At 46.6% G+C, this 26,418-nt stretch overlaps 1 protein-coding gene across 3 annotated transcripts in view; it reads right to left on the reverse strand.

Moving 5' to 3' along the window:
* Positions 1 to 451: 451 nt before the first annotated feature.
* Positions 452 to 26,418, reverse strand: part of NTN4 (netrin 4) — a 125,843-nt gene continuing 99,876 nt past the window's right edge. For 2 of the 3 annotated variants that reach the window (XM_054028387.1, XM_054028405.1), the window contains 3 exons: positions 24,852 to 24,920; positions 21,883 to 22,053; positions 13,304 to 15,383 (listed from right to left, as the gene is read on the reverse strand). In XM_054028387.1, the coding sequence (XP_053884362.1) occupies positions 15,247 to 15,383; positions 21,883 to 22,053; positions 24,852 to 24,920 (377 nt within the window). In that variant the 3' untranslated portion in view covers positions 13,304 to 15,246. Of the gene's footprint in view, positions 780 to 13,303; positions 15,384 to 21,882; positions 22,054 to 24,851; positions 24,921 to 26,418 lie in introns of those variants that run through there. The other variant, XM_054028397.1, reaches the window with a different exon arrangement.

A 26,418-nucleotide genomic window follows, 5' to 3' on the forward strand; every position in this document is an offset into this window, starting at 1 on the left:
AGTTCAGACATTCTCTGGGTAATGGACTGTCTGTTACTATGTGATGGAATAGCACCTAGCACAACAGAGCAGCAATCTTAGCTGGGCCGCTAGACTCTACTGTGAGACAAATAATAATGAGGCTGTTGCATCAGCGTAGTGATGTCACAGAGTCATTGTGATTTACTTGCAAAGCCCATCAGCAAACGTACATACAAGCCATGTTTTTCATAACTGCACCTCAGTTAGAAAACAATACAATTTTATTTTGCATTTGCCTTCGTACAAACTGTGTCTCCAAATACTTTACAGCAATAAATAACGCTAAAATGGTAAAATAAAAAATAATAGCAGAGGACAAAACAAGTTAGAAGGCAAAGAAGAAATTATCTTAGTTGAGATTTGATACGAGCTAGAAAGTGGACAGATACCAGAAGGCTGTTTAATATGGCAAGACCTGCAGAGACGAAGACACTTGCACAACCTTTTTTTATTTGTATGTATTCATTTTCTTCATATTTGATACCATTTAAACTCTTTTTTAACAAATAATATTGCAGATTATGAAATGAAGATGAGTGAGAGTTTGTTTTTCCCAGTGGTCATGTCTTCTGTGTGCCAGGATAATGTACAGAATACATGTTTGACTTTTTCCAACTCATGGATGGTGCAGTTTATATGATCCATCAGGCATTAAAGTATTTTCAGGGATTAAGTTCGTATACTGTTTGAGAAAGTGTCCTTACTGTTGAGTAATTCTGATTCCTGTTCTTTGGAATGCAGTGTGACTTCCCTAAGGGCTGAAAGCAAGAATGGAATTTTGTATTATTGTAACTTATTATTTTCTTATACCCAAGCAGGTGAGACTTCCAGAGCTGCTGTGACTTGACTGGGATGCAGTCATTTGTGGAGAGCAACCCATGGCTGCTCCATGGGTTAAACTGGCATGTAACAATACCTGTCTAACACATGAGTGTCCAACAAAGCTGTCATAAATCTTTAAGCCCAGCAGTAAAATTAATGGGAATTGCATAGAGCAAGACCTTGTCAGTTTCATAATAGGTCTGTGGGTGGAAAAATTCTAGTGGTTTCCTTCAGGCATTTGGCAACCAAGCAGTTGGCGCTTTGTGGCCATTATCCAATTATAAATGCTTTTTGCTCAAAAGAATTTGGTGGTTATTGCTTTTAACATGTCCAAGTTAAACAGTCACTAGCACAGAGTAAAGGTGAAGAATAGATTGCATAGTAAAAATGATATAATGCTTGGCATCTATACAGTTCTTCTTATCTGTAGATCTCAAAGCACTTTACAAAGGTGGATAGGCCTTATTCTCCCCATTTTGTAGCAAGGGAAACTGAGGAACAGTAACCATATAATCTCTGGAAATTATAGACCGGGTACATTTGACCAAGTAAATATTTGGTTGGTAGCCCGACTGAATTCCAGTATTCCAAAGTCAAGGAGAGATGCAGCAGGGTTTAGAGTCTACAGCACTGGACTGAGAGGCAGGAGACCTCGATTCTGTTCTCTCTCTGCCACAGAGCTGCATGTGACCTTGGAAAGGTTACTTCATCTCTCTGTGATTTGGTCTTTCACTGTGTAAAGTGGGATGATACTACTTGAAGTACTGCTTGTGTGTGGGGGGGTATCTGGGCAGGGGGGTGCTGGGCATAGGGGGTTAGGGTGGGTGCTGGGCATGGGGAGGGAAAGGGGCTGTGTGGCGCAGGCCCACCTCCAAGTGGAAGGGGCATGCCTGCAGTGCAAAGCCAGGTGGGCCAGTATGCATCTGGCGGCTGCTGGTTTGTAAACAGTGCCCTCGCACTGGGCTGGGTGGAGTGAGGGTCGCCCCTGCTGCGCCATGCCCCATTGCTCCCAGCTGGCCTCTAGCTCTGGGGACTGCTCCCCCTTCCTCTGTGCCATGTCCCATTGCCTCCATGGGGACCCACAAATATGTTTGCGCCATGCCCACAAAAGGTTAATTCACAAAAGGGAATACTGCCTTCCTTTGGAAAGTGTATATAGGAACTAAGTATTATTAAAGTTTATGTATGGTATAGAGATACGTTTTTGATTGTGTGTCCTTATTCTTTTTAAATCAGATGGGCCTGATTCTGATTTCACTTATGTCAGTATAAATCAGGGGCAATTCCACTGAGGTAAGTAGAAGTACGTGGGTGTAAAACCAGTGTGTGACCAAGATCCAACCCAATAGTTTTACTGGATGCATGTTTTTATCTCAGCTAGGACTAAATAAAAAATAAAAGCTGACAGAATAGCCAACCATCGAATCGTCTCCCAGGTTTTGAAGCAAAATCAAATTCAAACTTTTTCAGAGTGCTGAAATGTTCAGCTGACTTTATCAGGGTGCGGGTGCGGTAGGCTAACTTCCTGTTTCCATCCGTGACCAGAACTGGAAACGCTCCAATGCTCAACAAGTCAAACTGTTCTCACAGTGTTTCTGGATGCAAATATTTTTTCGTGGAGCATCAAGGCTCCTAAATGAATAAGTAGGTCTGATTATAAATGTAACACATCAGAAACAAGCAATTAGTCATGGGAGGAAGTGAATTTCAAAAGAGTTGGGCTCCTACCCGCCATTGAAAACCAATGGGAGCTAAGTGCCTAAATCACTTGGGCACATTTGAAAATCGCATGTGATGGGTTTCTCCTTGAGTCTAAAACGTTTACATTAGTGAGGAAAGGCGCGTGTGAGGGTTTGACAGGTGAACTCTGGCAGGTTCCTGATAGCACAAGCAGCTGTTATGAGAATCATTTTTATTCTTTATTAGAAAACAGGACAAACCTGAAACAATGGCTTCAAGCTCGCCTACTGAAGTGTTTCTCTTCCTTAGGTGTGTATATGGACTGGATTTCTCATCTCTCATGCACTTGCTTTACACCCATATGGGCCAGATCCTTCGCCCTGCTCTGTCCCTTTTGTGTTACTCTGCAGCCCCTGGTGTAAGAGGCAAATTGGTATTATGTCAGGGCAAGGAGCCTGGCTGGACTGCCGCTGAACTCCAGCTATCTCCACCTGCTCTAAACAGCCCTTGAGAGCTAGTTCTGCCCAGTCAAGTTAGTGCAGCCCCACATTGTGCTGCACGGGGGGAGAGGGGAGGGAGGAGGGGGGAGGGGCAAGATAGGCATTTGGCTGCTTAAGGCACAAAACAGCTGGGGAGGGGGGGAAGGCCCTCCCTTATAACCTGTAGTGAGGTTTGGGTACTCACCTGGGATGCAGGAGTCGTTCCCCCCAGCCTGATGAGGAGAAGGGATTTGAATAGGGAGCTGCCACCTCTCAGGAGTACTCAAAGGCCACCTACTGTATCAGGCCTTACATGCAGTTTAGGGCGGAAGAACACCTATCTTCCCCGGTTCGTGAGTAGCTCTGGGGTTTAAGCAGGAGAGAGGCGTCCATGCGCCTAGAGGGAGGCAGCAGTGTGCATGCGCTGAGGAAAGAAATGGTTATTCACCTTCTCGTAACTGTTGTTCTTCAAGATGTGTTGTTCATGTCCATTCCAATCAGGTGTGTGTACGCTGCATGCATGGCAGCCAGAAACTTTTCCCCTAGCAGCACCCGTCAGGTAGGCCTGGGCGCCCCCTGGAGTTGCGCCTTCATGGCGCTCAATATAGAGCCCTGCCAACCCGCCACCCTCTCAGTTCCTTCTTGCCGGCTACTCCGACAGAGGGGTAGGAGGGTGGGTATTGGAATGGACATGAGCAACACAGATCGAAGAACAACAGTTACGAGAAGGTGAGTGACTGTTTTTTCTTCTTTAAGTGCTTGTTCATGTCCATTCCAATCAGGTGACTCACAAGCCCAAGTTCAGGAGGCGGGGTTGGAGTTGTCCACTGATTGGAGCACTGCTCTTCCAGAGGCAGCGTCATCTCTGGCCTGCTGGATGATCACATAGTGCATTGTGAAAGTGTGTATGGAAGACCACGTCGCTGCTCTGCAGATTTCCTGGGTAGGAACCTGTGCCAGGAACGCCGTTGAAGAGGCCTGAGCTCTGGTGGAGTGTGCAGTGATTGGGGGAACAGGCACACCTGCCAGATTGTAGCACTCTTGGATGCAGGACGTGATCCATGATGAAATTCGTTGAGAGGAGACCGGAAGACCCTTCATTCTGTCTGCCACTGCCACAAACAGTTGAATGGACTTCCGGAACAGTTTCGTTCTTTCAATGTAGAAGGCTAGCGCTCTGCGGACGGCCAACAAGTGAAGCCTCTGCTCCCTGGTGCTGGAGTGTGGCTTAGGATAGAACACTGATAAGAAAATGTCAGTTGATGTGAAACTGGGAGACAACCTTCAGGAGGAAAGCGGGATGAGGTCTGAGCTGAACCTTGTCCTTATAGAACACCGTTTAAGGAGTCTCTGATGCTAGGGCCCCTTGAGCTCAGACACCCTCCTGGCTGAGGTTATCACTACCAGAAATGCCACCTTGTATGAGAGATAGAGGAGGGAGCACATCGCCAGTGGTTCAAAGGGCAGACCCAGGAGTCTGGAAAGGACCAGGTTGAGCTCCCAAGCCGGGACAGGCTGTCAGACGTGTGGGTATAGCCTGTCGAGACCTTTCAGGGAACAGCTGACCATAGGGTTGGCAAAGACCGATCGGCCCTCTGCAGCTGAGATGGCGGCCAAGTGAACCTTTACTGACGACATGGACAACTCCTGCTGCTTAAGATGGAGAAGGTAGTCCAGTATAAGTGATATGGAGGCAAGCGTTGGAGATGGACAGTGTTGCACCGACCAAATTGAAAATCTCTTCCATTTGGCCAGGTAGGTAGCCCTGGTGGAAGGTTTCCTTCTGCCAACGAGGACTGGTCTAACCGGGTCTGAGCAGGAAAGCTCCATCGGGTTCAGCCATGGAGCTTCCACACTGTGAGGTGAAGCGACTCGAGGTTCGGGTGTTGGAGAGGGCTGTGCTCCTGTGTTAGTAAGTCCAGGAAGGGCGGCAGGTGACTGGCGCTTCCACGGACATTTCCAGGAGTAATGTATACCAGTGCTGGCGGGGCTAGGCTGGCGCTATCAATATGACTGAGGCTTGCTCCCTCCGTACCTTGAGGAGCACCTTGTGGACGAGGGGGATAGGTGGAAATGGATCTGGGGAGGTACAATGCTTGCAGATGTATTGAATGCTCTACACAGAAGTCCCACAGCATGAGGGCTTCCTGGCACAGGGGAGAGACACCTGCACCTAAGTTCCCTGTAAGCTGCGTGGTGGCGTGTCCGCGCAGCAGCCTATTTAGCACCATGCAGGTGCTTAGGGAACCCGCCCGGGGACCTTCCATGGCCGGGGGAGGGGCGCCCCTTCCCCAACCCCCACCTACCCCAGCCCCCAGCCTGCCACAGGAGGGGTGCCCCTCTTTCGGCCAGGGCCGGTGCAACCCATTAGGTGTCCTAGGCGGTCGCCTAGGGCGCTACAATTTGGGGGGCGGCGACCACGGCGGTATTTCGGCGGCGGGAACTTCCGCCGCCTCTGTGGGGGGGCGGCATTTTGGGGCGGGACTTTCCGCTGCCTAGGACAGCAGAAAAGCTGGCGGCACTCCTGCTCCCGGCCTCAACTCACCCTGCGGCTCGGACCAGCTGTGACCGGATCAGGCCTAGGCGTGGCCAGGGCAATGCCGCTGGAGTGGCACGGACCCAGGCGTGGCCAGTGGCATAGCCAGGTGGAGGGAAGAGGGGGAGCGGAAAAAAAAAAGGCGCCACCCGCTGCGGCACTTTTACTGACGGGGCGGTGCTTTTACTCACCCGGCGGCGCTCTGGGTCTTCGGCGGGACCTTCACTCACTCCGCAGGTCTTCGGCAGCATTTCAGTGATGAAGCTTCAGTGCTGCCGAAGACACCCGAAGTGAGTGAAGGTTCCGCTGCTGAAGTGCCGCCGAAGACCCGGAGCGCCGCCCTGTTAGTAAAAGTGCTGCAGCGGGTGGCGTCTTTTTTTTTCTTGCTCCCGTGTGAGTAAAATTAAAAAGGCGCCACCTGTGCTCGGTGGGGGAGCGGCGGCTCCCCTGCTCCCCCCAGCTACGCTACTGGGCGTGGCTGGATCGGGCCCAGGTGCGGCCCGCCCCCGGCACCCAACAGCCCAAGTGTTGCTGTGGGGAGAGAGCACTGGGGGGGAGTCCTTTTTCCCCGCCGTAGCCCCGTAACACCGACCTGCACCCCAAGCTCCTTATCCCCGGCCCTACCCCAGAGCCTGCACCCCCAGCCGGAGCCTGTACCCCCGCACCCAACCCTCTGCCCCAGCCCTGAGCCTGTGAGGACTGTGAACTGGTAGTGGGTGTTGTTCACCACAAACCTGAGGTATTTTCTGTGGGACAGAATTATTGCTATGTGAAAGTACGCGTCCTTCAAGTTGAGGGCGGCATACCAGTCTCCTGGATCCAAGGAAGGGATGATGGAGGCCAAAGATACCATGCGGAACTTGAGCTTCTTCATCAACTTGTTGAGTTCTCGCAGGTCTAGGATGGGCCTGAGTCCTCCTTTGACTTTCGGTATTAGGAAGTATTGGGAATAGAAGCCCTGGCCCTTCTGCTCCTGATGAACCTCTTCCACTGCCCCTAGCGATAGAAGCAAGTGCACCTCCTGTATAAGGGGTTGCTTGTGAGAGGGGTCCCTGAAGAGGGACGGAGAAGTGGGGTGGAAGGGCACAGAATTGGATGGTGTATCCCCTCTCTATTGTGCGGAGCACCCAGTGGTCTGAGGTGATACGGGACCATGCTTGGTAGAAAGGGGACAGTCGGGATGAAAAGGTAAGGCAGGCACCAGTTCTTGTCCTGGTGCACCGTCCTTGACCACACCCTCAAAAGGCCGGTCTGGGCTGGAAGGTGGTTTGGGCTAGCTCACGCATCATCAGTGCCAGAGCACTGCGCACCGATGAGGAAGTGCTGTGTGTGGGTTCTGCTGACCCTGGGTCAGATGGAAGAGTGCGGGTCGCTCTTAGGCATAATTTTTCCACAGTCCTCGCAGAGTTTGAACCCCTCCCCAGGGACTGGGGCATACTCCAGTGCCGGGGGGAGTGTTGGTGAGGGGGACCTCCGAAATTAAACTTATGACCTAACTACTAATACTAAACTAACACTAGTAAACTAGTGAGAACTAACTAGAAACACTAAGAGTGGACACTGCCCAAACGTGTTTGCAAAGCAAGAGCAACAGGTTGTTCCAGCTAACCATCACTGGCGGTAAGAACAGGGCCGGCTCTGGCTTTTTTGCCGCCCCAGGCAAAAAAGCCGCTGGCCGCCCCCCGCGGGGGGAGGGGGGGCGGGCGGCCGGAGCCCCGGGGGGAGGGCGGCAAGCCCCGGCGGGGGCTCCGCTCTCCCCCCGGCAGCCGGGGGGAGGGCGCCGGGGGGTAGGGGGGCCGGAGCCCTGGGAGGAGGGCGGTGAGCCCCAGCGGGGGCTCCGCTCTCCCCCCGGCGGCCAGAGCACAGGGGGCAGGGCGGCGAGAGGGCGGTGAGCCCCGGCGGGGGCTCCGCTCTCCCCCCCGGCGGCCGGGGGGAGGGCGCCGGGGGGGAGGGTGGCCAGAGCGCCGGGGGGAGGGTGGCGAGCCCGGCCGTGGCCCCACTCTCCCCGGGGGCTGAAGCGCCGCGCCGCCCCCCTCCAGGTGCCGCCCCAAGCACAAGCTTGGTGGGCTGGTGCCTGGAGCCGGCCCTGGGTAAGAAGGAACTGAGGGGGTGGCAGGTCGGCAGGGCTCTATATTGAGCATCATGAAGGCGCGACTCCAGGGGGCGCCCAGGCCGACCCGTCAGATGCTACTAGGGGAAATGTTTCTGGTTGCTGTGCATGTGTGCGCACCTGATTGGAATAGACATGAACAAGCACTCGAAGAAGAAGAACCAGACACCGAGGGAACTCCTCTTGCTCGAGCTTAGGCCCTGAGTAAGTTTAGGCACCTATGGGGTTTGGAGGGAGTTTTGTTTATCACAGTGGAGTCAAAACTGGAACTTGGGCACCTAAATGTAAGTACCTTTGTGGATTCCCAACTTTAGTGTCTCTGTGCCTCAGTTCCCCATCTGTAAAATGGTACTACCCTACCTCACAGGGGTCATATGCAGATAAAGATAAATAATGATTGGGAGGTGCTCAAATTTTACATTAATGGGGGCTACATAAGCACCTTAGGTAGAGGATCTGGTCCTTAGTTACTGTTGATTTACACCAATGAGAGGAGAACCAGAGCCTATGAATGGCAGCTATGTATAATTTTTCTACAGCTGCATATTTGAAAGATGTAAGTTTACAATACCTCTGGCATTGACCTATATAGAGATGATACGTGGGCATGGTGCATACACACTGAACAGGGTGATGGAGGCAGCAAGCTTTATCTACCAGTCTTCTAAACATCAGAACTTGTAAGTCTAGTGAACAGTTACTTTATCTTGATCTCTCCCTTGGCAGTGTGGTGTTTTGAAACACACAGTGAGTCCCAAACCCTGGGCTGGAAGGGGCTAGCTGGCTTTTGTGCCTGATGCATATGCTCTCCAAGTGAAAGGTGAGGGCTGCATTCCTACCCATGCACACAGCTAATCGATTCATGGAGCTCGCATTGATTCTCAGTTTCAGAAAATATTTCCCCACCTCTCTCCGTCAAGAGTTGATGTGTTAAAGTGACGACTTTTGGCAGCAAGACTTCCAAAATGAAGGGAACTGATTTAAAATTCTGGCCTTGTACTTAAGAATTAAATGTGTACACTGAGTGTCCACTTGAAGAAGAAAATACTGTAAATGTAGGGTTGGAATAATGTCATAGTTTGTTGAGAAGAAACTATTACTGATGTGAGGCAGTGCAGCTCAGGGTCAAAGAGGCCACTTTAGGGATTGCTGCCTTCCTAATTATGTTTTCTGCCTGTTCTACTGGAATATTGAGAAAGTATCCAAGAAAATATTGGAAATGGCTTAAACTATGGATTGCTGCAAAGCAGGTACAGTGCGGTATTTCTCTGTTTACATCTGTGAACTGAGACTAATAACGCATCTATGAAATGGCCAAGGATCATATTACATACATGGGCACTTAAGTGATGAAGAGGCAGAACAAGCAGTTGCCCAAAATCACACAGCATGTTAATGGCAGAGGTGGGACAAGAAAACAGAAATCTTGGTGCTCTCATCTCTAGATCATGGTAATATTTTCAATATGTCATGAAGTTTTTCCATATATAGTATATCTTTCAGCCTGTTTTTCTCAGGGCAGCCCTCCCCTTCCTGGAAGCAATTAAGTGCATTCATAAATATTTTCATGCTGAACTGTGGGAAAGAAGCTGTGAGTAGCTCTGACCTCTGGGCAAGGTTAGATTTTAGAACGTATTGTCATTGAAAAATCAACACACCAGAAGAGAAACCCTAGAGACTGCCGACGTCCTTAGCTGCTTATCGGCCGCTGTGGGAGCAGCCACTGGACATTTTTGAGATTTTTTAAACTAGCTACTGTTGATATGGAAGTAAATAGGATAACTAAAAATAAATGATTTAAAAAATACACTGTAGCTATTTGTTCCAAAGTTATATTTCTCCAGATGCAGCCTGGATTTATATTTAGACAGTTTTGTAGTGCCAAATGTTCCGTCATTTTCAGTAACATGGTCACAGCCCAGAAGAATTAGCCCACTAATGTAATTATATGAAAATATGCCTGTAATTTTCCATTGCAAATGGCAGATCATGTTCCTCCACTGGGAGTGATGGGTCGTTGGGCAAGAATCATGTTTATTTGAGAAGCTCACCCAGTGGGCTCAATCCTGAGCCCTGTTGTGGATTCTTTCCACAATTCCCATGGCACAAAGGGGCCATTTAGCTGGGACTGAACATCCAAATGGGCAATTCCTCAGAGGCAGGGAAGCTCCTTAGGTGATATAAAGCTGGCCTAGCTGCCCTTATACCACCCCCTTTCAGTCCTGGTGTACAGAGCATGCTGGGAGGAGGAAGGGACATGGCCAGAACACGCTGTCCTCTTGCAATCACCAGCTGACTGACGGACCCTTGGGGGCTGCTGAATGTGGACATATTTCAGAGCAGCCCCAGGGCTGGGCTAAAGGTGGCTGGGGGCTGAACTGGTTCCTGGTTGTGCTCAGGATCAGGGCACCACCGCAGGCTCTTTTGTGGCTCCCCTCCTCTGCTGTGCCCAGCAAACACAGGGTGCAGCAGAGGCTGGAGCCCAGTACATGAAGTCAGTGCTACACACATGCCTCCCTTACTAATAAAACTTGCACTGTTCTGTAGCTGAGGGCAGGGGTCAGCAACCTTTCAAACAGCTGAGACAGACATGTGGTTTGCTCTTGTACCCTTTGAAGTCAACAGGAGAGAGACTGTATGTCCCGTTTTGGCCGGGACAGTAGCCTTTTTAAGCTCTGTCCTGGACGTCCTGATTTTTTTGGCAAAACTGGGCATTTGTTCCCATTTGCTCTTGCCGACTGACCATTGTTGGCAAGAATAAATGGGACAAAATGCCCAGTTTTGCCAAAAAAGGGGGGAAGAATGTTCAGGGGGCAACCAGCAATGCCAGGTGCCGGGCCTTGGGCTGTCAGCCCCAGCCCCTGGCAGCAGAGCTCAGGCCAGCCTTGCACTGGGGGCAGGAGGGGCTTAGGCAAGCCCCATGCAGCGGGGGGAGGAGGGATTTGGGCTATCAGCTATGGGCAGTGGGGCTCAGGCTTCAGCCCCAGCCCCAGGTGGTGGGGCTCAGTCTGTCAACCCCAGCCCTGAGCAGTGGAGCTCAGGCCAGCCCTGCGCCACGGGGTGGGAAGGGGTTGGGCCAGGCCTGAGCAGTGTCCTGTTTTCCTTTTGGGAAATATGGTCACCCTAAGTCAATGGGAGTTTTGCTAATGGCTTCAGTGGGAGCAGGACTGGGCCCACAATGGGGAAGAGCCACTGGACTTTTACTACGACAGTGAGGATAGCTAACCAAAGTGGGGGCACAAAGCCACAGGCCATTACTGGAGACCTCCAGGAGCTCCTAAGCATGAAAGTCACTATGGCCACTCAGCCACTCTTTAAGGAACAGGCACGCCTGTCTATGGCCTTTGGGTTGTGCTGAGGGGATGCAATCTCATAGACCCATGTTCTCTCAACTTCTTGCCTTCACAAGCACCAGGAGTGCAGTCGTGGCTGGTGCCTGTTGATGAGGCACAAGGAGAAGGAGGCTCCATGCTGAATTTAAACAGGTGACCTCAAAGGGAAATGTTCTGTAAGCCATTATCAATCTCCTGGGCCAACCAGTCACCTAATACTTACCATTCCAATGGGATGATAGGACAGAAGCAGCCAAGTTGAGTGGAGAGTGGACGTGAAAGCACATTGGGCATGACGTCATAGTAATGAGAAAGGAAGGTGGGAGCTGGGAGGGGAAATGGAGGATGGGGGTAGAAGTAGAAACATTTGTAATCCTGTCAAAAGCCTAGTCCAGTCAACAAAGATCCAGAGACTGAATATATTCCGGACCTGCAGAAGAGCTCCATGTATGCTCAAAAACATATCTCACTCACCAACAGAAGTTGGCCAATAAAAGATATTCCCTCACCCACCTTGTCTCTCGGGGACCCTTCTATGCATTTTACAGAAATTCTGGGCTATAACTGATGTGTGTGCAAATATTAAGACAGAAGCAGGCACAGGGGAATCTAATTATCTTCCCTAAAAAATAAATCCTGCCCTGCCCTCACAGGTGGACTGCCTCAATCACAGGCCCAGATAATACACTGTAAGCAGACATCTCTCGTCCCATAGCAGATTCTGCCTCTCCAGCTCATTCAAATTCATTTTTAGAGATTTAAGCAGGTTGGCTACTGAAGACTCACAGTGTACCACTACTACGTAAATATAGTCATTAGTTACTGGACACCCTTAATGAAATGTTGCGCTTTTCCTTAAGCATGATTAAGGATTACAAAGGGTAAAAGAGATCTAACCATCAGCCTCACCTGCTCTGCAGCCACAGCCCTCCTCTGCAGGTGCTGTCAAGCTGCTCATTGGCATAGTTGTCTCCAGACTAACTAATGAGACCTACAAGAGCTGGTTTGATTGTCGTTTGCAATAGTGCACCGTTTATTGCGGCCAAAGACCTCGAGCCACTACGAACACAGCAATCTGCACTGTGTTTAACTGAGTCCCTGTGCATAAACTAGGCCACTTCATTCTATGTTGATCTGAGGAGTGGAGGTAGTCTCTGCACATATATCTCTCCTGCCTCTGCGGAAGAGAAGGTTCAATAGCCTCCGTGGCTCTGACTGTTGGTGCCTGTTCTGGACCATGCGGTCAGCTCTGTGCAGGAAGGGGGCAGGCAAAGGAGAAGTACACCTCTACCCAGATATAACGCTGTCCTTGGGAGCCAAAAAATCTTACTGCGTTATAGGTGAAACCGCGTTATATCGAACTTGCTTTGATCTGCCGGAGCACGCAGCCCCGCCCCCCCAGAGCACTGCTTTACCACGTTCTATCCGAATTCGTGTTATATCGGGTCGCGTTATATTGGGGTAGAGGTGTATATCATTCCCCGACCAATACGTAGAGAATCTGCAGAAAATCTATTATAGTTTGAGGCTCTGTTACATTTCTTTTGGTCCGGAATGGGGTTTCATGGGCCAGAGAGCCAGAAGGGTGAAGAGAGCTCTAGAATTGGTGTGGAGTCCCCGTATTTCTGCATGGAAAGATCCATGCAGATCTCCCTGGGTTCCAGAAGCTAAAACTCCTACTTCTTCCATGGTGAGGCAAACCCAGCCTCACAAGGGTAGACCATGGTCTCTCCTGACGCCAGTCCTCTATGTTTTTCTACTGGGGAAGAACTGGAAGGAGAGAAATCAGTGCCACTCTGAGATAATTAACCCCTTGGTTACTGATTAACAGAGTACACCCAGGATGTGCATATCTAACAGAGTAGGTGTTACCTATAGAGTAGTTCACCATCTGTGCCTTCTGGCCATTCCTTTTCAGCAACTGTGAATGATTTTACTTTTGTTTTCTTAGCTGTAGGCCTTTCGTTTGGTTTTAATTTCCCACAGCATCTTCCCTTTTCAGTTTCAAATGAGAGCTGGAGGGACAATGGATTAGCATGGATTAACAATGGATTAGCATGATTTGGATCATCCTTGGCCTGATATTGATATGTAGCCACTCTGCTTTTCTGTGAGTACCAGATTCTGATCTTTGAGACCCCTCAAAATAGGACAAAAATGTGAGTTACCTAGTACTTAGGCCTTGTGCTGATTCTTTGCACGAGGGCTGAATTTCACCAAAGAGAATAAAATTCTGCTGTACAATGGCTTTCTTTTTTCCTTGCATTGTGGGTGTCAGAACAATATTACTAGAGATGTAAATGGGAGTGAGCGATGAGGCTGCTGAAATCATATCATATTTATTACATACATGAGATAGAAAAACGAATGACCAAAATAGTATAATTTTTGTGAGCCAACATGACCCTGAAAGAGAAATACATTTGTGAAGCAGATTGGCAGACTTGTAATTTTTATGGCATTGCAGTGCCTCCTATTTTTTCCCCTCATGCTCACGAACAGAATACACTCTATGTACTGAAGTTTAAAGATGGGTTACAGAAAAGGTATAATCTAGTGCTGGGAATGGCAATAACTGTGATATGTCCCATAAATTGGTGGTAAACTGGAAAATGGCCATATATCCTGTAAATAAAAACACAGGGGAAAACAAATGTAATGTTCAGTTTTAAATACTAACATCGAAAATAAAATAAGCTCTAGGTCCGCCATGAATTATGGGGCTGTGATATGTGAAACAGAGTCCTTTTCACTTAACAAGTCCATCTCTTTGTCTGCAGGCAGAGTTCTTATCCTCTGGCAATTGCATTCTTGCTTCTTAGTCTCTTGTTCTCTATGTTGTTTGTGAAGTCTCATTATAGTCAATACCCATCGGGTTCAAACTCCGGTCTGAAATTGGGACTTCAGTGCAAGTACATTATCTTTCAGATTGCATCCTTGGATTCTCTGAGACGTCAGTGCCAAGACCAAAGAGGAATATTCCCTTTATACCATTAATGTTGTCCACATTTAGGGGTCTTCTGGAGTGCTTCTGTTTCAATAGGTTGTTTGTAGGCCACCTTCACCCCCTTTTCTCTCCAACAAAATTAAACTTGCCACACCATGAAGCAGCAGGTAGTAAAGTGCTTTATACAATGAAATATTTACATTTGGATAGGATCAGTTTTAACACTTTGTGGACAAAACTTCACATACGCTGCACCTCTTTAGTAAAACAACATTGCTGACAAAGGGCTGGATTCGGCTCTTAGTTATGCCGGTGTAAAAACAGAGTCATTCCATTGACTTCAACAGGTTCACACTGGTGTAAGTGAAAAAACAATTTGGCCCTAACTTAAAGGCCCATTCCTTTAAAAGCATGCAGTGCACAACTGTTTTTGATGATGGCACATCCTAATCAGACCGTGTGCTATTACAGAGTAATTGCAAGTGACGTTGCCAACAGAGTTCTCCCACTGATACAAACAATATCTCCAGTTCTATAGAAAGCTGTTGTAAGTAGTGGGCCAAAGTCTGATCTTAGGGTCTGGTTATACTGCAATCATGGGATATGACCACAGCTTGAGTTGAGGTACCCAAGCTAGCTTTAATCTCACTAGCTCAGGTACTGGAGCAGTGACACCACAGCAGTGCAGGCTTGAGTGTTATTAGCCCTGCAAATCCAGGGTTGCAGACAGGTTTGTACAGCCTGTGCTGAAGCATGAGTACTGCAGCTTCACTGCTCCAGGATCCAAGCTATGGGGATTAAAGCTAGTTTTGTACTTTGGCCTGAGCCGCAATCACTCCTAATGATTGCAGTCAAGACGTACACTCAGTCATCGTACAGCAGTGTAAATACAGGGAACTCCCTCAACTTCACTGAAGTTAGTCAGGATTTACACTGGTGTAACTGGAAGCAATTTTTTTGTCCATCCTCTTTAGTTTATGGGCCTGATTTTCCTCTCATTTATGCCAATTTTATAGTGGTGTAACTTCACTGACTTCAGTGGAGTTACTTCAGAATTACACTGAGGTATGTGAGATGAGAATCAGACCCTACATTTTTTTAATGTAACATTGGCTCATATGAGCACCCTTCCAAATAAGATCCAGGAGAGTACATGAACATTGACCAGGAAGGGTTAAATTAGACAGAGCCTATGAATTGGAACACCACGCTACACATTGGGAACTATTTTCTTACATTCCAGTTTTCATTTCAGAGGTCTTCAGTCTGTGAAGTTTGCATTTTGTGCATAAAGAAATGCCCTACCTGTTTGTGCACTTCTAGTTGCAGTCTCTTTTTAAAATCTCCAAGACTTTTCTTCCAAGATCTGATTTCCACTGGTGGACAAAACTTTTCATATTGACTATCAGTCTCCCAGTCCGTACTTCCTCATGCCCTGCTACAAGGTATTCCAAGCCTGTAAATCATCAAAGTGGTCAGGGTTTGTATGGCAGAATGCTTTAAAAGGTATCTACACTGAAAGTTAATATAAGTAAATATTCTGAAGGAAAAAACCCTACATTTGTGTAGAAATACTGTATATATAGAGAGATGCATCAAAGTCAGCCCTGTGGCCCAACTGATAGTGAGATCTGCATGAGATGTTGTCAAGCTCTGAATCTGGTGCTGACTCACACTATATATGCAAGTGGCATGTTGGAAGAGCTGTGGAGATAGAGAAGGAGAGGGTGCTGGGTAAAAGGTGCTAATTTTCATACCCTCTGTTTATAGACTTAATAGAAGTTGCTGGGTTAAATTCACTCCTGCGCAGCCAGTATAAAGTTTATGCATCACTCAGACCCCACTTAAATCCTCAAATTAGGGCACATGTGGGACATAAATGATCCACAGGCCTCATGTTGACCTTCTTCTACACAAGGGCAGATTTCATTCCCGTTGAGCCTCAGTTGTCCATGCAAAGTTGGCATGGCATGTGTACAACTTGTCTACACTGTGTGTGTGTGTGTGTGTGTGTGTACATGTCATAAGGGTGGCACTAAAGGGGAAAATCGTGTAAATATTTCCACAACACTATTTTTAGCTCTAGGGCTAAAAGTGAATTAAGGCTCATAATGTAAACAGATTAGAATAATGTAACCTAGCAAAGCAGTTATTCTCACCAATACTGAATTTATCTAATGGGTTTTAGATATTTAAAAATACTGGATCTGCTGAAGATCAGTAAGGCAAGTTCCATATGTTTTCCTATCCTGTCATGGAAATCTACAGCTGCAGGTTAAATGCCTGTAGGAACACAATTAGCTATGAGACACTCCAATGAGGCAATGGGGCTATTAGAAGAACTGGAATGAGCACCTGGAGGGTGCCTGAGGGCTTGCATTCAAACCAAAACGTGCTTCATTAAATTCTGCCTCACCCAGATATTTCAGAGATATGTTAGCAGCATCCTTCAAAAATCTTGCCTGAATTCTAGATGCTTCCACAATCCAGTGAAAAGCAGTGACACAGAATCCTGGTACATCACATGCTTTTGATGCCACAGGCCTGATTCTGAACTCACCTGATTTTACACAGGTGTAACTCTGTTCACTGCAGGGAATTGCTTAATTTATATCAGATTACTGGCACTGATTCAAGAAGGTGCTTAAGCACGTGTCTGACTTTACACATGGGAGCAGTCCCATTGAAGTCAGTGCGATGACTCACATGCTTCAGGTTAGGCACATGCTTTCTGAGTACCTTGTTGAGTCAGGGCCAGTGGGGGGCAGAATGAGGCCCTAGATGTTTCATATAAGGCTGCAAGTTATGTGAAGAAACACTGGGTCAGATCCTGAGGGCACACAGGAATCTGAAAGCTGTCCTAGATGAGCAGCTGAGGATTCCCCTGGAGTCAGGGAATGGTGATGATGATTATTATTTATATTATGATAGCACCCACAGGCCCCAGCCAAGCTCAGGACCCCATTGTGCCAGGGGCTGTACAAACACAGAGTAATGGACAGCCACGGCTAGTGTAAAGATGGCATAGTGGGCTCTGCACCAGACTCTTCTGGCTCCCCCGAGCATCGTAGGGAGTGTTCCAAAGGCAGCATGTCAGGGGTGTGGCTGCTCTAACTTATCCCAGCTAGCCTCACCATCTGGACACGAGAAAGCTGGTTTAGAGCCATCTTTGCCTCCTATAACTCCCTAGGCACAGCTGAGGATTCAGCCCGATGTAGGTAGTATTTTTTTAACAGGGGAAGGCTATTTTAAAAGTATCAACTCCACAAGTAAAGGGGATACAGATATTTATATAATTTGATACAATTTACTATCTGTTACATCTGAGTTTTTGGGCACACACAGTCATCTTTCTGTAAGGTAAACACAGGATACATATTACAGTATGACTATTTGCAGTAGGGTGACCAGATGTCGTGATTTTATAGGGACAGTCCTGATTTTTGGGTCTTTTTCTTATATAGGTGCCTATTACCCCCCACCCCAGTCCCGATTTTTCACATTTGATGTCTGGTCACCCTAATTTGCAGAGCACTCACTATGGCTCTCAGGGCCGGTGCAACCCATTAGGCGACCTAGGTGGTCGCCTAGGGCACTACAATTTGGAGGGCAGCGACTGCGGCGGTATTTTGGCAGCGGGACCTTCCGCCGCCTCCGTGGGGGGGTGGCATTTCGGGGCAGGACCTTCCACCGCCTAGGGCGGCAGAAAAGCTGGCGGTGCTCCTGATGGCTCTATCAACATTTCTGTTAGAAACATCATTTTTCAAAGGATCATAAAATCTCCCTACAGGAGGCAGCTTGGCATGAATGAAGCTCTGAGTATGGGAGCAAGTTTTTTTTAATTAGCAGTTGATGTTGTAAGACTTGCTTTTTTTAAAAAGCTGCTGAGCTGTCGTTATGGAAGTGCAAAAATAAAACGAAAAAGCTTCCTTAGATGTCTCATTCTGTTCTTCAGGGTTGTGAATTTCATCTCAAATTCCTTGCTTTCAGTTGTGAGGAACTCTCTGTTCTTTTCCTATGTTTGGCAGAGCTGTGATTAGGAAGTGGAGTCTGTTTCCTTGAAGGTGATTGAGACACTTAAATCTTTTGTGTTTACTGTCTTCTTAGTTCACTTTTGTGTGTGTGTTGGAAATATTCCTTGTAGGAACTCAGCGAGCTTATCATCTGAGCAACAGGGTGGTGCGATTTGATGAGTGTTTTTACATTTTCTGGCTGGAAACTCTAAGATCCAAGCCGCTGCTCTGTATTGCTGGGACAGAATGAAAACATGATATTTTTACACTATTTTGCTCTTTGATCTCTTTCATGTTTTAGGAGATGTTGTTATCTGAGAAGTTATGTGTGAGAAAATCATTTCTGCTTTGACTTTTTGTCCCGCTGTTCATGGTTTTTATTGCTCTGAAGGTTATAGTTCCTATGCTAAAGAGAAGAGTAAATGGGCCATTTAACTTACAGATACATTACTGACAACTGGCCAAAAATTAATTAATTAAATCTGGTTCTTTTTTACTTGCCATCTAGATTTTGGGTGTGAACAGTACACTTGGTTCATGCTTTCAAGCTTTTCTTCATGACCACGAGGGCTAGAAACTTACCACACCTCTACCCCGATATAATGCGGCCCGATATAACATGAATGCGAATATAACACAGTAAAGCAGTGCTCCGGGGGGGCTGCGCACTCCGGCGGATCAAAGCAAGTTTGATATAACGCGATTTCACCTATAATGCGGTAAGATTTTTTGGCTCCCGAGGACAGCGTTATATTGGGGTAGAGGTGTATTTTTTAATTGAAAGCTGAGATTCTTTTGCAATCACAGGACTCCAGGAGCTGGGGCATTAAGAAAAACATCAGCTATCACAAGACTACAAATAAAAGCCTTGATCCAGTGATGAGCTCCATGGAAGCAGATCCTACCTGCAGCAGAGTTCTGTGTTGGTACAGGGTCTTCTCATGCTATCTCATTGAAGAATCAGAGCCTTAGACTCCTTTCCTGCTCAGGGAATATTTCTGAGTATATCACTATTTCCTTCAATTTTTTCCTTACTTGAACTCATTCAATTAATTTTAAAAAGTGTTTTTACGGTATGGATGGATTGCAAACAATTCACCCAATATTGGATGGTTTGTCATTGTGTTACTCCAGATTTACACTTGCATAAAACTGGAGTAGGACAGTGGTGGATCAGGGTCACAAACTGAAAATCTGAGCTTTGTTGCTTGTAATTGGCCACATAAGTCATAGAATTGGCTCTGTTCCCTGATTGGAAGTATATACAAATACGTGTGTGTGCAAAATTAAAGCGCAGTTTCCATTTTGCTTTTCACAAACATTTCTGATAGGAAAATTCTCAAATGCTCCCATAAAGTTGAACACAAAAGGGGCACAAGCGTAGCTGAAGTGAATGTGCTATCAGAGGTGTCAGAGCTATATTTCTAACGGTTCTCCATGACAGACCACATCCCCAGTGTGAGCAGATGTTTCTCAGTTCTTCAGCATGCAGCAATGTAATTGCTACTAAGCTTCACCTACTGAAAACTAACATAGGTAAGAGCAATTTGTACATTTACATAAATGTACAATTGATGTGTACCAAATGCATGTTTTTGAATATTTGCCCCAGACACCGCATCTCCGACTCTTCTTAGCTGTCTGAGTAGCAGCTATATTGATTCACTCTGTGGTTGGCCTTTAACGTGGTGAAATACAGAGTTAGATCCTCTGCTGGGGTAAATTAGTAAAGTTTCACTGAAGTCAATAGATTTTCACTGTTATACACCAGCTGAGGATCTGAACTATAATATTCTTTGTTCTTCAGCCCTAATGGAGTTTCTTCAGCTTTATACCAGTAGAGCTGAGATAAGAATCTGGCCTTTCCTGTTTGCCTTTGCTTTGCATATGGAAACATTAAGAACCTGTATCTATTGCATTAAAATGTTTAAGGATTTTTGCGATGATCCAAGGTCTTATGTACTTAAATAATAAACTTAAGCATAGGGATGCTGATTCACCCTATCCCCTGTACCATGGGAAGTATATTAGAAAGAATTCCTAAGCACATCTATCCTACCTTCTGTATGTTAGATTCGAGGCCAAACACTGAGCAATATTTCTGACGACGACAAAAGATTGCAAAAGTCTCCACAATGGTAACCTTTTTGAGTGATCTGATGTCTTAAAGTAATAATCTTGCAGATGACCTTCTTCTCACTCAGTGAAAAATCTTCCTATTGCTAAATGTGTAAAGGAATCCTCAGTATTGGAATCTACATTTTGTTCAGGTAATCCCGGAAATTATATGCAAACATTGTAAAAAGAAAAAACAATGAGGAGTCCTTGTGGCACCTTAGAGACTAACAAATTTATTTGGGCATAAGCTTTCATGGGCTAGAACCCACTTCATTGGATGCATGAAGTGAAAAATACAGGAGCAGGTATAAATACATGAAAGGATGGGGATTGCTTTACCAAGTGTTAGGTCAGTCTAATGAGATAAATGCTACAATTAACAGCAGGATACCAAGGGAGGAAAAATAACTTTTGAAGTGGTAAGAGAGTGGCCCGTTACAGACAGTTGACAAGAAGGTGTGAGTAACAGTAGGGACCGGACAGTCTCTATGCAAAAGAATAAATGGACACAAATTTGACACCAGGAATCATAACATTCAAAAACCAGTAGGAGAACCCTTCAATCTCTCTGGTCACTCAATAACAGATCTAAAAATGGCAATTCTTCAACAAAAAAATTTCAAAAACAGACTCCAGCATGAAGCTGCAGAACTGGAATTAATTTGCAAACTGGACACCATCAGATTAGGTCTGAATAAAGACTGGGAGTGGTTGGGTCATTACAAAACCTAAACTTAATTTCCCCATTACTAATTTCTCCCTACTGTTACTCACACCTTCTTGTCAACTGTCTGTAATGGGCCACTCTCTTACCACTTCAAAAGTTATTTTTCCTCCCTTGGTATCCTGCTGTTAAATGATTTATCTCGTTAGACTGACCTCACACTTGGTAAAGCAACCCCCATCCTTTCATGTATTTATACCTGCTCCTGTATTTTTCACTTCATGCATTTGATGAAGTGAGCTCTAGCCAATGAAAGCTTATGCCCAAATAAATTTGTTAGTCTCTAAGGTGCCACAAGGACTCCTCGTTGTTTTTGCTGATACAGATTAACATGGCTACCGCTCTAAAAAGAAAATGTTTCCCTAGTTGTTAGCTGATCGCTTGTCTAGAATAGTAAAAAAGATAGTTTAGGTGGATTTTAGTTTCTCTCTACTGAAAAATTCTGCCTCTGAATTTCTTGATTCCAGCATGCATTGTTTTATCAGCCTTGATTACACTTCATTTGAAACCTAAACACCTGTTCATTGAAAGCTAATGAGCAAAGATGTTGAAGCTAAAGCTTCCCACCCACCTCCAAAGAAAGAGCTGCTTCCGTGTCATTTTAGTCTAAATTAATTCAACACTACTTATGAAGAAGGCATTCTAAGTGTGGGCGCCTTTGAGAGAAGGTTATAACAGCAGAACAATAATTTGACCATATCTAGAACTGAAAACTTGAACATGTTATTATGGATCTAAAGCAAAATTAGATTTGAAAAGAACTCTATCTTGTAGGTGCCTGGCTCTACGTGCAGCTGCTTTCAGCAGTGAGAGCAGTGAGTGACTGGTGGATTAGCAATGTAAAGCTGTACTACTGTAATTCTGCTTTACAAATAGCAGTTTCACTCTTCACAACATGTGACATGAATAAGGATTTTCTATACCAAATAAAAGTATTCCACTGAGACTCCACTTGGAGTTTAAATGATGGACTAAAATCCAGTGTCTTAGTGCAGGACTATAAATTAAATGCACTGGAGGATGGGGTGGAGGAACGAGGAAGAAATCAGTATAAACTTGATGGGGGCCTACTTTTCACAGAGTCCAAGCCAAATACCTACCAGGATTAAGAATTGGACAAGTGCAGCCTCTGTTAGTCCAGGATTCCGGGTAGAGAGTTCGCTTTCCTCGCAGAATCTTAAACTTTGTTGATTTCAACACTTTCTTGATCTTCACGTTTACTTCTGCATGGGAGCCTTTGTCGTGAGCTGATAAAATCTTTGCTTTCACCACTGGGAAGGCACAATTTCAAAAGCAGCAATAGATAAAATGGTCACACCCACCTCTCTTTCTAATGCAGTGTTGAGTAACACAGCTAAGGTGAATATACATTGCAGAATTAGCCTGAGAGTTTCCATTTTTAGGCTGAGCCTGTGTGGGTACGTCTACACTGCAGTCGCAGGGTGTGATTGCAGCTTTAATCTCGCTAGCTTGGATAGCAGCTGGAGCAGTGAAGCTGGAGCAGCATGGGTTTCAGCTGGGGCTGTGCAAGCCCGCCCAGATCCCTCAGCAGTTCTCGCAGGGCTAGTCCTCATCAAGGCGAATGTTGCCTTAATTTCACTGCTCCGGGACTTGAGCTAGCTAGATTAAAGCGGGCTCGGGTTTGTGCACCTGAGCGGCAATCACATCCTGCCACTGTAGTATAGAGGTACCCTGCGAGCCTTGCTGTCAGACTAGTGACATGCAGAAATCAATACTTCGCAGTTGCTGGAGAGAACGCCGGGTTAGTTTTATTTGAACAGTAACTGTGCCAGATGCCCGCCCATCCTAAAGACCACAGGGTAAGGAGATGCTGAGTGGCCTGACTTTCAAAATGCTCAGCACCCCCCTGCTGCCATGGAGGTCAGTGGGAACTGCTGCTTTTTCAGCTTCAATATACTTTCAGGAACCAAACTTTAGGCTCTTGCTATTGCAAACCTTGGTCAAGGCACACGAAATAGAATGACAGGCACCTGAACAGCACCGTCCACCCCCTTCCCCCACAATCCCGCTCATCTCTAGCTGCCGATACTCCTGCACATGCCCGAGTAACTAAACTAAAACATGAGGGCCACTGTCCGCTGGCATTTGGGCTCGCCAATGCCCAGAGTCACCCCCACTTTCTTCTCACAGCAGATCTTTTCTCAGCGTTCATTGGGATGGATGTGTGCCAGCTGTACGATGCAGAGCGATGTTTCCATACCTGTGGACCAGTTTTGCTTTCTGCACTTGGTGTTGTGAACAAAACCTGCTGGGTAAATCTCTGCTGGTTCTGGAGGCGTGATTCCCAGCCCGGGTAGACATACCCGCACTACCTCTGATTGAGCTAGCGCACTAAAAATAGCAGTGTAGCCATGGTAGTGCAGGTGGTGGGTTGGGCTGGACGCCTGAGTACATATCTAGGGTCTCAGTCGGGATGGCACTTGGGCAGCTCACCCATCCTGTGCCCACGCGGCTGTGGCTACTCCTACATTGCTATTTTCAGGGAACTAGATTGATCAAAGCCAGCTCATGTACATCTACCCGGGCTGAAAATTACCCCTACAGCTGCAATGTGGACGCACAGTCCTGCTGCCATGCTACGCAGGCTGCTGCAGAAATGACCCCTAGGAGAGCAGTGATAGTATTTAATAGCTTCTTCTGATGTTGCTTTATTTAGAATCCATATTAAAAAGTATAAGACGACGACTCTTCTACACTGCAGCCCCTCACTTCACGCATATGATGAACCCTACAATTCAGCTGTGGGCTCTGTAATTTAGCTGACACCCTGCAACACTGAGTAATGAAAGGGTGGGAGGCCTGAGTGCACTTCAGATAAGATTTATGAAGTTGTTTTTTTGCTTTTATTTCTTATCTTTTGCTAGATTAAACACTGTCACTATCGCAGTCAGGAAGCAAAGCAAAGCAGAGATGGATTTTTTTCTAATACCGCTAAGCCAGGGCCATATTTCAATGACATGCGGCCCCTTGAACTTCTCTTTGTGGGTCACTGCGCAGTCTGTAATGGCATGGATTATCTCTCAATGCATTTTAAACTCTAGCACGAGACAGAGCAGGTGCAAAAAAGTTTGAAAGCTCATGAAATGAAGAGGGTGTTATACAAAGAATTCCTTCCCCTGCACGGTATAAAGGAGACAGTTCACTGGCATACAGCTGCACAGCTCACCATAGGCAAAGTTTTCCCCTTACTCCTTTAAGTCTCAATATGCAAACGCTCTAACATCACTCCATTCCAACTGGTGAGCTCTTGTTGACAGGGTGCCAGTCCTTAGGAGTGAACTCTTAAGGGCTGGCGGAAGAGTCTTCTCAGTGAATGGTCTGTGCCCAGGGAAATCACTCGCTCTTGTGAGTTATCAGAGCTCAGAGCTGGTGGCCTCTAGGCAATGGTGCAGGGTGGACCTTTTGGACAAGGTCTTCCTTTTAGTATTGGTCCTCCAGCCAAGGGGGTTTTCTAGTGGTTAGTGGGTGGATAATAGAGCAGGACACTTGATTATGCTTGGCCATTATGCGTAGTGTATATAGGGGTGTGTGTGTGTGTGTGTGTGTGTCTGTGTGTGTGTCTGTGTTTTCATAATTATATATTTTGCACATTGCCTAAATACTGTGGCAACTTGCATCAAATAAAGGTCCTGTCCTGCATTTCTTGTGCACCCAGTCCTCCCACTGAAAATCAAGGGTGTCTTGGGCATGGAAGACATGCAGGGTAGAGTTCCAAATGTGTAAATAAATAAGTAATTTTCTTTATAATTGCTCCTTGAAAATTATCTTGGGTATAATCAGAACACAGAACACAAACTGGGTGTCTGCCAAGTGATGTGCCTAGTGAGTGTTCATGGGAATCCACCTCTGATACTTGGCTTTTCCTGTAAGTTGCAATAAGCGATATAAACTTTATTACCTCCTTTCTTCAGCTTTTGCTGTTTTAATCCATTTTATGGGGTAAGCACCAGCTCTGCTGTTCTTACACTCTTTCACAGACTTCTCAAACTGCCCTTTATGTGCTAACAATAACCCAACCCAACAAGAATGTGTCCGTCTTGTAACTCACCATATGTGTATTTCATTCCACAGAAGACCTTGGGATTCCCTAAAACTTGTTCTTTGCATTCACATTTACCTGTGGAAACAAACCAAACCAAAAGTGTCTCATGGATGGTACTCAAAAGATTGAAATGTTCAGCAAAGGGAGGGGATGGACTGGATCGGGGGTAACTAATGGGATATAGAGCCTTTCACTCCAGTACTGCTCATTTAGATCAGCCCGAGTAGGTAGAGACAGGGTCTGGGGTGAAATCCTTGCCCCACTGATGTTAGGAAGAGTTCTGCTATTAACTTTGCTGTGGCCTGGATTTCATCCCTTGTCCTTCTCTCACACTAGCCTTACATAGTGTAACTCCACTGACCTCCCTTGAATGACTTTGCTTCATAGTTGAGTAAGTGAGAGGAGAATCAGGCCAACAAAGTCATTACCCAGTGACTGCCTATTCAGTGATTTGTGTGAGAGGATTTTGAGGGCTCCATCACTTCCCAGCAGACATGAGGCACATCTTAAAAGAACAGCACACCACCACCATTTGTAACCTTGCACAGGGAACGAGAACGCAAGAGCTGCAAGCATTGGTAACCAAGTGCCAGACCCAGGCAAACCGCATGGGCAAATTGTTACTTGTATTTTTATTAGTGCAACTCTGCCCATAACGAGGTTTGAAAACACCACAGGACACCAGGTGAGACATAACTGAACATCCGTTTCCCTAGTGCAGGGATCGCAACCTTTGGCATGCGGCATGTCAGGGAGATCCACTGGCGGGCCAGGACGGTTTGTTTACCTGCAGCGTCCACAGGTTCGGCTGATCGCAGCTCCCACTGGCCGTGGTTTGCCGTTCCAGGCCAATGGGGCTGCGAGAAGTGGTGGTCAGCACATCCCTTGGCCCGTGCCACTTCCCGCAGCCCCCATTGGCCTGGAATGGCAAACCGCGGCCAGTGGGAGCCATGATCAGCCAAATCTGCAGACACTGCAGGTAAACAAACTGTCCCGGCCCACCAGTGGATTTCCTTGACATGCCGCGGGTGTGCCAAAGGTTGCTGACCCCTGCCCTAGTGCATGCCCATCTCCCCAGTTTTGAAAAGCACTCATGTAACTGAAGCACAAGCTCGTCTTTCAGAACATACAAGCCACCTTTAATTAGATGTCAAGTTTATTTATTTTAAAATTGGAATCTTCCAACTTTTAGCTTTTAATAATATAAACTCTCCAACCTCCCACCAGCCCTGACTCTGTGCCACACAAGGATTCCCCTGTGCCAAAGGAATGCTCAGTTGGGGAGATCCACCAGTTGTCCACCCCAATCGTGCCATAGGAGTGGTGCAAAGGGACCTGAGCCCAAGGACTTTCCCAATATAGCTCACAATGTTCTGTAGTATGCCCCTCTGCACTACAGTCTTATAGCGCTGCCATTTGTTTGCCAGGGTTTTCATTTTAAGCCCGAGCCAGCAATGCACTTAAGCAGGAGCTTAATTTTATGCCTGTGTGTAGTTCCATGTCGACGTCAACTACACTTGATCACATGCTCAAAGTCAAGCACAGTGCTTAATTATTTTGCTTGGTCAAGGCC

The sequence above is a fragment of the Malaclemys terrapin genome, chromosome 1, assembly GCF_027887155.1.
Source record: "Malaclemys terrapin pileata isolate rMalTer1 chromosome 1, rMalTer1.hap1, whole genome shotgun sequence".
NCBI classification, from domain to species: Eukaryota; Metazoa; Chordata; order Testudines; family Emydidae; genus Malaclemys; species Malaclemys terrapin.